The sequence below is a fragment of the Lactuca sativa genome, chromosome 5 (assembly GCF_002870075.4).
Source record: "Lactuca sativa cultivar Salinas chromosome 5, Lsat_Salinas_v11, whole genome shotgun sequence".
NCBI classification, from domain to species: domain Eukaryota; kingdom Viridiplantae; phylum Streptophyta; class Magnoliopsida; order Asterales; family Asteraceae; genus Lactuca; species Lactuca sativa.
In genome coordinates this window covers 198,335,526-198,347,998 of record NC_056627.2, presented here as the reverse complement: position 1 = coordinate 198,347,998, position 12,473 = coordinate 198,335,526, and the positions used below count along the sequence as shown (strand labels likewise).

Genomic DNA, 12,473 nt, shown 5'->3' with positions numbered 1-12,473 from the left:
GGTTTTGTTGAAAACCAATCCAAAAATTCGAATATCCAAACTAAATAGTTCAATCCAAATTGTCCAATTGGGTAATTCGGTTTTATCCGAATAGGAAACGGCCCTAATAAAAATGACCCAAATTAATTTTCATTTTATGATATTTGTCTCTAGTCATTTTTAACAGCTTGTGAAAACTAGAGGGCGTTTTATGTAAATTGTGGAAATAAACCTTGGAATTTTGCTTTTGCTACCACCAAATCTCTTTATTGTTATCCAAACACAGTTATTGGTTTAGGCGAGGGTTTTGAAGAAGATGGGGAAGCCAAAGAAAGAATTGTTAGCATCGGCGCCATGGCGCGCCGGAGGAGACGATGAACGAGATAAATTCAAAGACGCGAAGCTCAAAGTCACCGCCCAGCCAGGAAGCACCCCTACTATGCACGTTCCAGGCAAGAGGAAGCCCAAAGATGTTGCTGCCGATGAAGACGATTCTCTCGAAATCGACCCTGAACTCCGTTACAGCTTCCAACGCAATTTTCAGGTAAAACCACCTCCTCATTTCTTCAATTACTTGCCTTTTTCTAGATGTATCTCCAATTCCAGCAGCATACACTTGATTAGTCTCCTTGTGTGTTAGTTGAAATTAGGTTTTACATCGTCCCTTATCTACAAAAGACCAATATATGACTTGTTAAATCGCTATTAAGAGATAATGTGATTTTTAGTGTTGTAAATGTTTTATTATTGTCATGGTATACACATTTTCAGCAGTAATTTGCTAAAAGAAATAGACAATTATGAATCTGAGGATTAAGGGTTTGAATTTCTTTAACTGAAAGTGGTTGTGGTTGTGGTAGGATTGAATTTTGACCTGCTTTCTTGGATTGAAATTTTCTTAATCCTTTGATTAAAGAAGTAATTTTACAAAAATTAATACCATGTCAACATTTTACAGTTCTTGCAACGGGTCTTCAGCATTGATACTCTTGTGAAACCACTACCTTATTCAATGCAATACAATGTTTCTCGCAACTTGAGCTTCTTCACACGCATCTTCACACAGTTCTATGGTAAGTACAAGCATTATATTTACCATGATATTTTAACTACTATAAAAGGAAAGGTTAAATGCAAGAAATAGCAACATTTTTTTTTCTTTCATTGATTTGTTTATTCTAGCATTCATCATGTTGAGTGTTGTATTATTGGTAGATCCTCAAGGTATTGCAAATGCTCAGAAGGCTCTTGGAATAGGACAAGAAGACAAAGTCCGCAATGTCCGTTGATAAAGCTGTGTTATTTGAGATTTTTTTTTTTTTTAATTTTTTTGTGTTGAAATGATGTTTGATGAGTTACAACAGTTTGACATCTTGTTCTTAACATTTTACAGCAGCAATGACAAGTTTATTTTATTATGTTTGATGATTCTAAAGCCAAGCAAATGAATTTGTTATTGATGAATTGGTAAATTATGCCTTTGGTTTACAATAAGTTTTACAGATTTTGAGATTTTTTTACAAGAGTTTGATGTGAAACTTGACTTGAGTCTAATATTAAGCAAGTTAGTTTGTTGTGTCGTAAAGCACTTTTGAAGATATGAACGTAAATATTTTCATTTGTGTTACAAAGTCGTATACACCAAAAAGACTTTTGTCGCCAAAAGGTGATGTCATATGAAAAAAGTTTTGAACGCAGAACTTCTTTGCTATTCACTTGTTTTCCATTTCAATATTTGCAAGAGGAAAATTGGTTTAGCTAAGGGTTCTTGCCACTTCAACTTGTGATGATTCCAATTTTCAAAAGACGTGTGTGAATTGAAAATAGTTGAAGATAATATAGAAATAGAGAATGAACTAGTTTTTTTATTCTATCCAATTCACTATTTTTTTAATAACAAAAAATTTAAAGACAATTTTTGGACTCGATTTACTACTCTAATATATTTATGAAGTTTTTGAAAAGCAAAAGGAAGAGAAGGGATAAATATAAAAGTTGAGTAAATAAAAGAAATCCCTACCCTAATAAAAGAAACCATCGTATGCCACCTTTCATTTTCTCACCCCTTTATTTTTCAAAGTTAAATTCCTATACTACACTCCTCTCATTTTTAACAATTACGTATATATATATATATATATATATATATATATATATATATATATATATATATATATATATATATATATATATATATATATATATATATATATATATATATATATATATATATATATATATATAAGGGTGTTGAGAACTCAAAGTTTCCCGATAACCCGATAACTAAAAGTAAAGCGTTGGATCAAAATTAATTCATTAAAGACATTATCGTTATCTTACCAATCTCATTTAATGTTTAATTTTTTGTATTATTGAATATATTAATATAAATGTCTAAAAATTTACATAATAAATCAAATTTTTAGATTTTTTTAAAAATAGTATTTTTTTTTTATTTTTTTTAAAGTGCAGATTTTTTTAACTTTTTATAAAAAAACATGAATTTTTGAAAAAAAAAACATTTTTTTTAAACTGCAAATTTTTCAAAAAAACTGCAGTTTTTTAAAAAAAGTGCATTTTTTTTCAAAAAGACTGCAATTTTTTTTAAAGAAAACTGCATTTTTTTCAAAAAAAAAAAACTGGATTATTAAAAAAAAACTATATTTTTTAAATAAAAAAACTGCATTATTTTCCAAAAAACTGCAATTTAAAAAAAAAAAAAAACTACAATTTTTTAAAAAAACTGCAATTTTTTAAAAGAAAAAAAAATGCAACTTTTTTAAAAAACTGCAATTTTTTTCAAAAAAAAAAAATGCTTTTTGAATAAAAAAACAACAATTCTTTTCAAAAAAAACTGCAAGTTTTTTAAAGAAAACATCAATTTAAAAAAAAATGTAATTTTTTCAAAAAAACTGCATTTTTTTAAAAATAAAAAGTAAAATTTTAAAAATCAATATATTAAAAAAAGAACCAGAATATTTAAAAAAAAATACTTTTTTTAAACAATAAAAATCAAAGTTTTAGGTGCATATATACATATTTTTTCAAATGCATATATACATATTTCTTATATTATAATATTTGTAAGTAAATTATAAAAAATCTCATTTTTATTAATTAATCTATAAACATAATAGTATAATTATTTCATTCGATACAAAATAAAATATAAAAAATAAAAAATGCTACAAATTTCAAAGTGTTTTCATGTCTTCGTGTCAATATTTCCTTATTTTCTTCAATTTATCATTTTTCACGTCTTCAATATTCACCAAAATTTCTTCCAAATCTACAAGAAAATTAAAAAAAATGATTGATGCAAAAATACTCACAAAAATACATATGTTATTTTCATGTGATTCACATATGAATCACATTTACATATGACATCATATCTAAATCACATGCGATTCACATATGAATCACATGTGATTCACATGTGAATCATATGTGAATCACATGTGATTCAAATATGAATCATATGTGCTTCATATATGAATTACATGTGATTTACATGTGAATCACGTGTAATTGTGATTGACGTGTGAATCATATGTAATTCATATGTGACCAACTTGTGATTTTCATGTGAATTACATCTTTATTCATATGTGAATTACATGCGAATCACGTATAATTGTGATTTACATGTGGATCACATGTGATTTTAATGTGAATTACATGTGAATCACATGTGATACATATGTGAATTACATGTGAATCACGTGTGTAGTGATTCACATGTAAATCACATATGAATTACATGTGAATCACATGTGATACATATGTGAATTACATGTGAATCACGTGTAATTGTGATTTACATGTGAATCACATGTGATTCATATGTGATTTACATGTGAATCACATGTGATTCATATGTGATTTACATGTGAATCACATGTAATTCATATGTGATTTACATGTGAATCACTACACACGTATAGTCATGTTCAATTTGTTGTTAAGAAAATGTATATGTAGATTGCGTATTATTGCTTAATGGTAAAAATATTACCATCAACAAGAAGAATAACAAGTGGCACCAATCTACAATACAGAAGGCCCATAGATGTGCCCTCAACACAAACAGCCTGATAAAAAAGAATAAACCATTTAAACCAACAAAACTTCCAGAATGGAAAAAAAGATAAAGAGTAAAATTCACCTCAAGCTCAGAAAATCTACTTTCAAAGTCCCATTTGATTCATTGTTATATGAAGATGGGACAATTTGTTAAATTGTTTTTCCCTCTGAGATCGATCTGTAAATGAAAAACCATCAAGAATCAATAGAGAAAAACATGTAACAAAATGCAATTTTTTGAGGAAAATGTTTTGGGTCATACTTGATATAATTACCCTCAGTGGAAAATGTATTGAGGAAGTCATCTTTTGTCTCAACAAGATTATCTGCAAAAATGTTCTGCAAGAAAAAAAATTATAAAGATCAGTATTGTGTTATCATAAAAATAAAACAAAGGGTAAAAGTGAGTACTCAATGATCACCTGAAGATAAGAATTAAGATATGTGATTCCTTTCCCAGCATTTATAAGAAAAAAAACAAAATCAACGATTAAAAGGAGACAAAGTCAAACTACATGTAAGCATTTACTTTAACATTTCAAAAAAATGATAAATGCATGAAGTAGCAATGTACTTCCATTTAGTTATTTATTCTAGCATTGCAATTTCATTTTTTCTATTAAGTCCCACTTTAATAAAAACTTAAATTATTGTGAAGTCAATTTTTTTCTACTTAGAACATTGAACGTTGAAAAACCTATACATTTTCTTATTGGATTGGCAAGGCTTTTATATGTCCCTAAAAAGTTTTACAAGCTTAGTAATAGGCTAAAAAGTATCAAGAATCAAAGAGGCCAAAGTCACCTCACTACAATGGAAAATGAAAATTAATTGGTAAGAAATGTAGTAACTGTACATTAGGATTACATCATATCTTTATAATACCACCAAAACTTTTGTGATCTTGCTTGAGGGTTATAGAGAAAAATCTGGGCCAAATTAGGAAAACAACCCAAGACAAGATTTGTAGGAAATTTTGTCTGTTTTCACTAGAATCAACTCAATTAGAATTATTTATGTGTTATAACCACACCAGAGGACGGAATAAGAGTTTGTCCTGCTTTGTTTTATGAGCAAATAGACCTGAATAGACCTTTTTGACTGTTGTTATGACTAAAAGGGTGTTTGGCTTAACTTTTGTGGGGCAAAAGTCCTTTTTGTAAAAGGACTTTTTACAAAAGTTGTTTTTTAAAATGTGTTTGGATTAGCTTTTGAGGGAAAAATGTCAAAAGTTGGGGGCTATAAAGGTACTTTAATGTTTTAAGTGGTTGAATTGATGAATTGATTAGGGTAGCTGGTGGGTATAAAGGTAATTTAATGTGTTAAGTGGTTGAAAAGTTGGAAAAGTCACGTTTACGTGACTTTTCAAAAAGACGTAACTTCCTCTATTGAAAAAGTTGACTACAAAAGTCCTTTTCATTTTACCAAACATCTTTTTGACTATTAGAAAAAGAGAAAAGTGAGAAGTCACTTTAAAAGTTATGCCCAACACCCTCTTACTACTCGTAATATATTTATGAAGTTTTTGAAAAGCAAGGACTAATATAAAAGTTAAGTAAATAAAAGAAATTAAAATAAAATCATTGGTTTGTACAAGGACCATTTTTGCCAATCTGGAAACTATATTTGGGGGTAATGTTGTCATCGGACCAAGAACTGAGGACTAAATCTGCCAATTTATAAAAATTAGGTCACATGTTTTATGTTACTCCCCTGTAAACGACGCAACGACCAGGCCTCCTTTCTTTCCTGTTTTAGATCTGCAAACTGATTCTCATCGAAAGCCAATTGATTCCAGTATCAAATACACAAGTCCTTGACCATTTAAGATTTAAGACCACTCTCACTCACCCTCCATTTGAGTCTCGATCTTGAAGAAAGTGAGATTGTCAGGTTAGGTTTCAAGAGAAAAAGAAGGCTAGCTCGTTTCCAGAACATTCCAAGGTATGAAACTACTTCTGATACTCCTTACTCCTTAGTATAGTCTAGACATATCCTTGATGATCAAGAAGACTCGCAACAACCCTAGGCACCTGAAAATTTGTACCGATAATTGTAAACTCCGAAGACAACAAAATTTTGTGATCTTGCTTGAGGGTTATAGAGAAAAATCTGGGCCAAATTAGGAAAACAACCCAAGACAAGATTTGTAGGAAATTTTGTCTATTTTCACTAGAATCAACTCAATTAGAATTATTTATGTGTTATAACCACACCAGTGGACGGAATAAGAGTTTTCCCCGCTTTGTTTTCTGAGCAAATAGACCTAAACAGACCTTGTTGAGTGTTGTTATGATTAAGAGGGTGTTTGACTTAGCTTTTGTGGGGGAAAAGTCCCACTTTAAATCCATAAAATGTTATAAAATGTGATTTGTAGTAAATAATTAAGAATTAAAAACTTTCCTTTTTTCCATTGAAAAGTTCAATGATCATTCAACTTTAAATCCATTAAATGTTAAGGTGTCATCTTGCTAGAGTTTTATCCATTAAATGACAAGACCTCATTCAATTCTCTAAATAAAATTAAAACAAGAGCCAATCTGATTCTGGGGGTGTTTGGCTAAGCTTTTTAAAGCAACTTATTAAGTTTCACGCCACTATAAGTTAAAAAAGTGTTTTGATGAAAATAATTTATTCCGGTGGGGAACCTCTAGAAGTCATTTTTTCATAAGTTATCCTACACTTATTAACTTATAAGCTAATTAGCAATAAGTTTTGTTTTTCCAAACCCCTTTGTCGAACTCATTTTAAACGAGTTTTTGACATGAAGGGTGTTTTCTACAAAAATATTTACTGAATATGTATGTTTTTAAAAAATATTTACCAAACAAGGTAATTTGTAATTAAACTCAATGAAAGTGTGCCCTAACTCATAACTTAACGAGTCAACGTTGGTACAACCTACACCCCAGACGAGCCTCCATCTCCGCCCACCTAGACGCCGGCTCTCCGGCCACATCAGACGACTCTAACTCCAACCAAACTAGTGCGCCTAGATCCCGATTTACCAGACGACCTTCGATGCTTCCTTCAGTGAAATAAGCACTGTTGATCACTGAACTCCATACCGTCGACCGCCTCTCCGACCTCTACTTCTCTACCTCCGGCATTCCTAATTTCAAATGTTCCAAAATTTCCTGATTTCAGCTTCTTAGGTTTCAAAACGTTTACTGATTTAATATTCCCTGATTCCATGTTTCCTAATTTCAGCTTCTAACCTTCCATATGTCATTGTAAATTTCCTGTTTCTATGTTTCTTGATTTCATCGATTGCAAATTCCAACTTTTTTATACAATGTTTTCATGTTTCCTCGTTTCCTTGTAAATTCTCATGTTCTTAATGCTACGTTTCTTGATTTCCTGTTTTTCTGAATTAGGTTTTACATTAGATGGTTTTGTTGTTTGTTTTTGCAATGACTAATATTACACGAGATGTTGGTTACTTGCGATTATTAGTATTGTTGTTATTTCATTTTTATGCCAATAGTGGATCATAGTTTGCTTGCTAGTTATTTTCTAGTATTATTAATTAGAAATGGTTTGATCATAGTTTACCTGTTTGGGTGTATTTTTCTAGTTATTATAAGGATTTTATGACTAATCGATAGGTCGTTGTGACTATGTGTTGGTGTTGCATAACTTTGCTTGCTAGTTATTGTTTGTTACATTCATTAGCTTTGCTTGCATGTTAGTTATTGTTTTGGTTTGCTTTGCTTGTTTGTTACATTCAATAGTTATTGTTTGATAACTTTGTTTTTCTTATTGTTTTTAATTTGATTTAGGTTCGTAACTCTTAAGTGGGAAGTGTTCCTAATTGCTTAAGTCTTTCAATATTTTTTTTTCATTGATATTACTCATCTTTTATTCTTTTTTTATTTTACTTTTTCTGTAGGTAAGGGTTATCCAATTAGATTATCCAGAAATTTTTTTTATTTGGTTTTTGTAAGAAACAATTGTAGGTTTTGTACCTAGAACATTAGAACATTGTATCTACAATATTGGTTTTAAGATGATGTTTGTTGATTTAAATTAAAAAATTGTTTGTTGGTTTTTATAAAAAAAGATTGTTGGTTATAGGGGTGCAAATGAGCCGAGCCGAGCCGAGCCCGAGCCTGGCCAGGCTCGGCTCGGGCTCGTTTAAGTTCTAAGAGGCTCGAGCTCGAGCTCGGCTCGATTCGAGCTTCTTGTACTTAGCTCGGCTTGAGCTCGTAAATAATTATACAAGCTCGACTAGGGCTCGGGCTCGGCTCGTTTTTTGTCTGACTTGCCTAAATAAGTTTAAGCTCGGCTTGAGCTTGTTAAGAAGCTCTTTTACTAATACCCTAAATTCCTAATCCACAATTATTTTAATATATAAAAAACTAAGAAATTATATTATATAAAGGCTCGTTTAGGCTCGCGAGCCTAATCGAGCTTAGTGACATAGGCTCAAGCTCGAGCTCGTTTAATAAACGAGCTTAATATTAAGCTCGAGCTCGGCTCGGGCTCGTTTAAAATCAGTTTCGAGTCGAGCTTTTAACGATCCGATCCCGAGTAGCTCACGAATAGCTTGGCTCGTTTGCACCCCTAGTTGGTTATAATGAAATGTGACATAATAAAAGGTAAAAATGATGTTTGTAAAAAATTTTGATAAACATTAATAGCACAAAGTTAAAAAAAAAAATCAAAAAACATATATTAAAAAAACAATAAAAAAGAGTTAAAAAACTAAAAGTTTTAAAAAAATATAAAATTTTTTAAACTACCTATTTGCTATTTGGTAAATATTTTTAAAACTATTTTTTTTTTATAGAAAACACCATTGGTCAAAAACTCCATTTTAGACGCCGCTAATAAAAAACCCCTTGGTCACAACTCAGAACGGCGTAACCTCGCTTTCAGCGGAACTGTACCAATTCCATAACCAGAAGAGAAGAAATGAGCAGACTGAATGGAAACCTACTACTACGCAGTTTTCTGAGAAGAAGAAGAACATTTTGCACAGCGGAGAATATTGACACTAATCTTCAGAGTTCTAAAGTCCAAATCTTCGATCGCCACCTCAAACGCAAACAAGTTAAGCTTTGTTTTCTTCACTCTAATCTTCCTCCTTGTCATACTTACTTTCTTTGATCTATTCCTAAACATATGGTGTTGTATATGACGCGTGTTTCATAATTGATGAAATGTGAATTTGCCAAGTTAACATCAACGATTTTCTTCAATCGGTGGTTGCTAATGTAAATGTAAATTAGTTAGCATCTTCTATTGAAAAAAAATTTGTGGATTTGGTAACCGGTAAGTGAAATTTTGAATTTTGGTCAGCTGTTCTTAGATCAAAACTTATGCGCTCCCTAACATGATTACAGATACAATTTCTCTTGATTTTGGTGGATTTCTCTCTAATCTCATTTGCAATCTTTTCTGATTATGCATCATTTCATTTCAGTTCACATTGTAAAGTTATTCTCACTTCATTGCAGCGTGATCGAGCTGCATGGCTGATAAACAGGAAAGATTCTCTTGTCAATACTGTGGCTGATAATCTTCTGGATCGGTTGGAGGTTACAAGATTTTTCTAATTTATATCTTTTTCCTCTATCTTTGTAAAATAAGTTTTAATCTTTAATTCCCTAGACTTATACCTCCATAAGCAAATAAATTTTTTATAGGATGTGAAGAAGACATTTCCTACAACATTATGTTTGGGAGGTTCTTTGGAAGCAATTAGGCGTTCTGTACATGGACGTGGTAAGACTTTTTGAAACATGTATTCTCACTCATGCATTTGAATAATTTAAAAGATTTACATAATCATGAGGATATGTAATATGCCATATAAAACCCTAATTCTTTGATGTACTTTTAGGTGGCATAGAGAAGCTAATTATGATGGATTCATCACATGACATGGTGAAATTATGTAAAGATTCAGAAAAAGATTTGTCTAGTGATAACATTGAAACTTCATTTTTGGTAGGCGATGAAGAATTTTTACCTATACAAGCAAGGTATATATGCTTAATTAACTCTCCATTAAATCATGGGCTTTTTATAAAAATATCCTAAGTTTTAGTTTTACAACTTTTACTTACTTGGATTGTTATTTGTGGTGTTAAAGCTCTGTTGATTTAGTGATAAGTTGTTTGGGCCTCCACTGGACAAACGATCTTCCTGGTGCAATGATACAGGTAGTGATACTTATGTAAAAAGACGATTATGCCCTTCTCAATAGTAGCCTAGGGGAACTAATAATGTACTGATAATTGCTCTATATGTGTGACAGAGTAGGTTGGCATTGAAACCTGATGGCTTGTTTTTAGCAGCTATTTTTGGTGGAGAAACACTAAAGTTAGTTTCATTTTTTATTTTTCTTGCAAAATGATAGTTTTCTTCTCATTCTGATGATTTTTTTTTTTTAATAGAGAGCTGAGAATCGCATGCACTATAGCACACATGGAGCGTGAAGGTGGTGTGAGTCCAAGAATATCACCATTAGCACAAGTATAATCTTTTTGATATCTATTTACCGAATTGCCCTTGTCTATTTCCATCCATTCATTTGTTAAATAGCTTCACCTTCACACACAAATAGGTACGAGATGCAGGCAATCTGTTGACTAGAGCAGGATTCACTCTTCCAGGAGTTGATGTTGATGAATACCAGGTTAGATATAATAGTGGTGAGCATTTTTCTCCAAATTCTTTTTTTTTTTATATAAACTTATTATTAGTTATGAAAATTATAAATCTACTAAATATAATTCTCATTTCATGTTTAGCACTGGAGCTAATAGAACATTTGCGCGCAATGGGTGAAACTAATGCTCTTGTAAATAGAATCAAAGTAAGATCTATTTATTTATTTGTGTTTGGAATTTTGTGTTTAATCTTTTTGTTTCTCGACTTTTTTGTAGTTGTTGAAGAGGGAGACAGCTGTGGCCACAGCAGCTGTTTATGAGTCCATGTTTGCAGCAGAAGATGGAACTATCCCTGCAACTTTCCAGGTCTTTCATTCTTAATTGCATTGACTTTTGAAAATCTATCCAGTTATATGAGTTTATGACATATGAGGGAGGGGTATTTTGGGAACAGGTGATATACATGACTGGGTGGAAGGAACATGAGTCTCAGCAGAAGGCCAAGCGCAGGGGATCTGCTACTGTATCTTTCAAGGACATACAGAAGGAATTTGGACATACAAATAACTAAAACTTATTTGTAGATTAAATATATATATATTTTTTTATTGGGGGGAAGAAATGCAGTTTGAAAAAATGATGCAACAAGTTATCTGCTTAAATTCCCTATTTTGTTCAAGATAAAAGTGGTCTTCAAATAGTGGCTATTGCTTGCTACTGAGAACCTTGACATGTTTAAAACTATAAATATAGTAAAACCTTTGTATTTGTTTTGTGGGCAGTGTTGTTGCTTGTTGGATTGAATCAAGTAAATATATGACCTTACATATTTCTATTTCAAAATTAAAAATACATCAAATTAGATGTTTATTTGTGTGTTTAATGAATAAAATGAAAGAAAATTATGTCATTACTATTGAATTTCAGTACTATATTAACTTTAAAACAGACGAAGAGTTTAATGATTTTCAAGTATAATGTTGTATTTTGGTCCTACGTTTACACAAGAGAACTAAGTTGTTACATAACCAAGCATGTTAATATTTTCAAAATAGTTGTTATATTAATTGTTTTAGAAAATCTAAAAAAGAAAACATGATAAACGGTAAAATAGATAAAGCACAACCTATTATGCAACTATATTCAGAAAATCTCATTATACTTTCTTGCTTACAAAAAAGATTTATTATTTTTTGATGTATCTTTTAAATTTTTTTCATTTAAATGATATGACGATTATGGTTGATGACATGAGTGGTTCATATCAATGGATTGATCTCTTATAAAATATCAAAAGATAAAATTCGATAGAAAATATAAATGTCATGTTGTTTAATAATAGTGTTACATTTTGATACATTATAAGAATTTAAATGGGTGTTATAAATCATAGACAAAATTGCAAAAATGGTCCCTGTGGTATGCAAATTTTTGGAGTTTTAGTCCAAACAGTGACTTTTTTGGTTTTGTAGTCCTTTTGGAGTGGTTTGTATGTAAAAATGGTCCCTCCGAAAATTGAAATGACTATAATACCCTTGGGTATTTATTTTTCATTTTTCTTTCATATTCTTAAAATTTAATATTTATTTATTTATTTTAACAATTAAAAAAATAAAAAAGGTCCCACCTCTCTCTCTCTCTCTCTCTCTCTCTCTCTCTACACCAAAGAACACCTTCATCATCTCAAGAACACATCTTCGTAAACTCAAGAACATATTCATCATGAACTTAAGAATATCTTCCACAACCACCACCCTTTGACCACCGTTCACCACCACCACCACCCCT

General features: G+C 30.9%; 2 protein-coding genes across 2 annotated transcripts; both read left to right on the top strand.

The window, feature by feature from the left end:
• Positions 1-244: 244 nt before the first annotated feature.
• On the top strand, positions 245-1,295 carry LOC111880577 (uncharacterized). Its single transcript, XM_023877007.3, has 3 exons — positions 245-523; positions 938-1,052; positions 1,195-1,295. The coding sequence occupies exons 1-3, from the start codon at positions 296-298 to the stop codon at positions 1,266-1,268; spliced, it is 417 nt and encodes a 138-aa protein (XP_023732775.1). The 5' UTR covers positions 245-295; the 3' UTR covers positions 1,269-1,295.
• Positions 1,296-8,892: 7,597 nt separating this feature from the next.
• On the top strand, positions 8,893-11,453 carry LOC111880579 (putative methyltransferase At1g22800, mitochondrial). Its single transcript, XM_023877010.3, has 11 exons — positions 8,893-9,120; positions 9,528-9,608; positions 9,717-9,795; positions 9,914-10,055; positions 10,166-10,235; positions 10,331-10,395; positions 10,470-10,548; positions 10,640-10,727; positions 10,827-10,891; positions 10,962-11,051; positions 11,140-11,453. The coding sequence occupies exons 1-11, from the start codon at positions 8,983-8,985 to the stop codon at positions 11,254-11,256; spliced, it is 1,014 nt and encodes a 337-aa protein (XP_023732778.1). The 5' UTR covers positions 8,893-8,982; the 3' UTR covers positions 11,257-11,453.
• Positions 11,454-12,473: the final 1,020 nt, after the last annotated feature.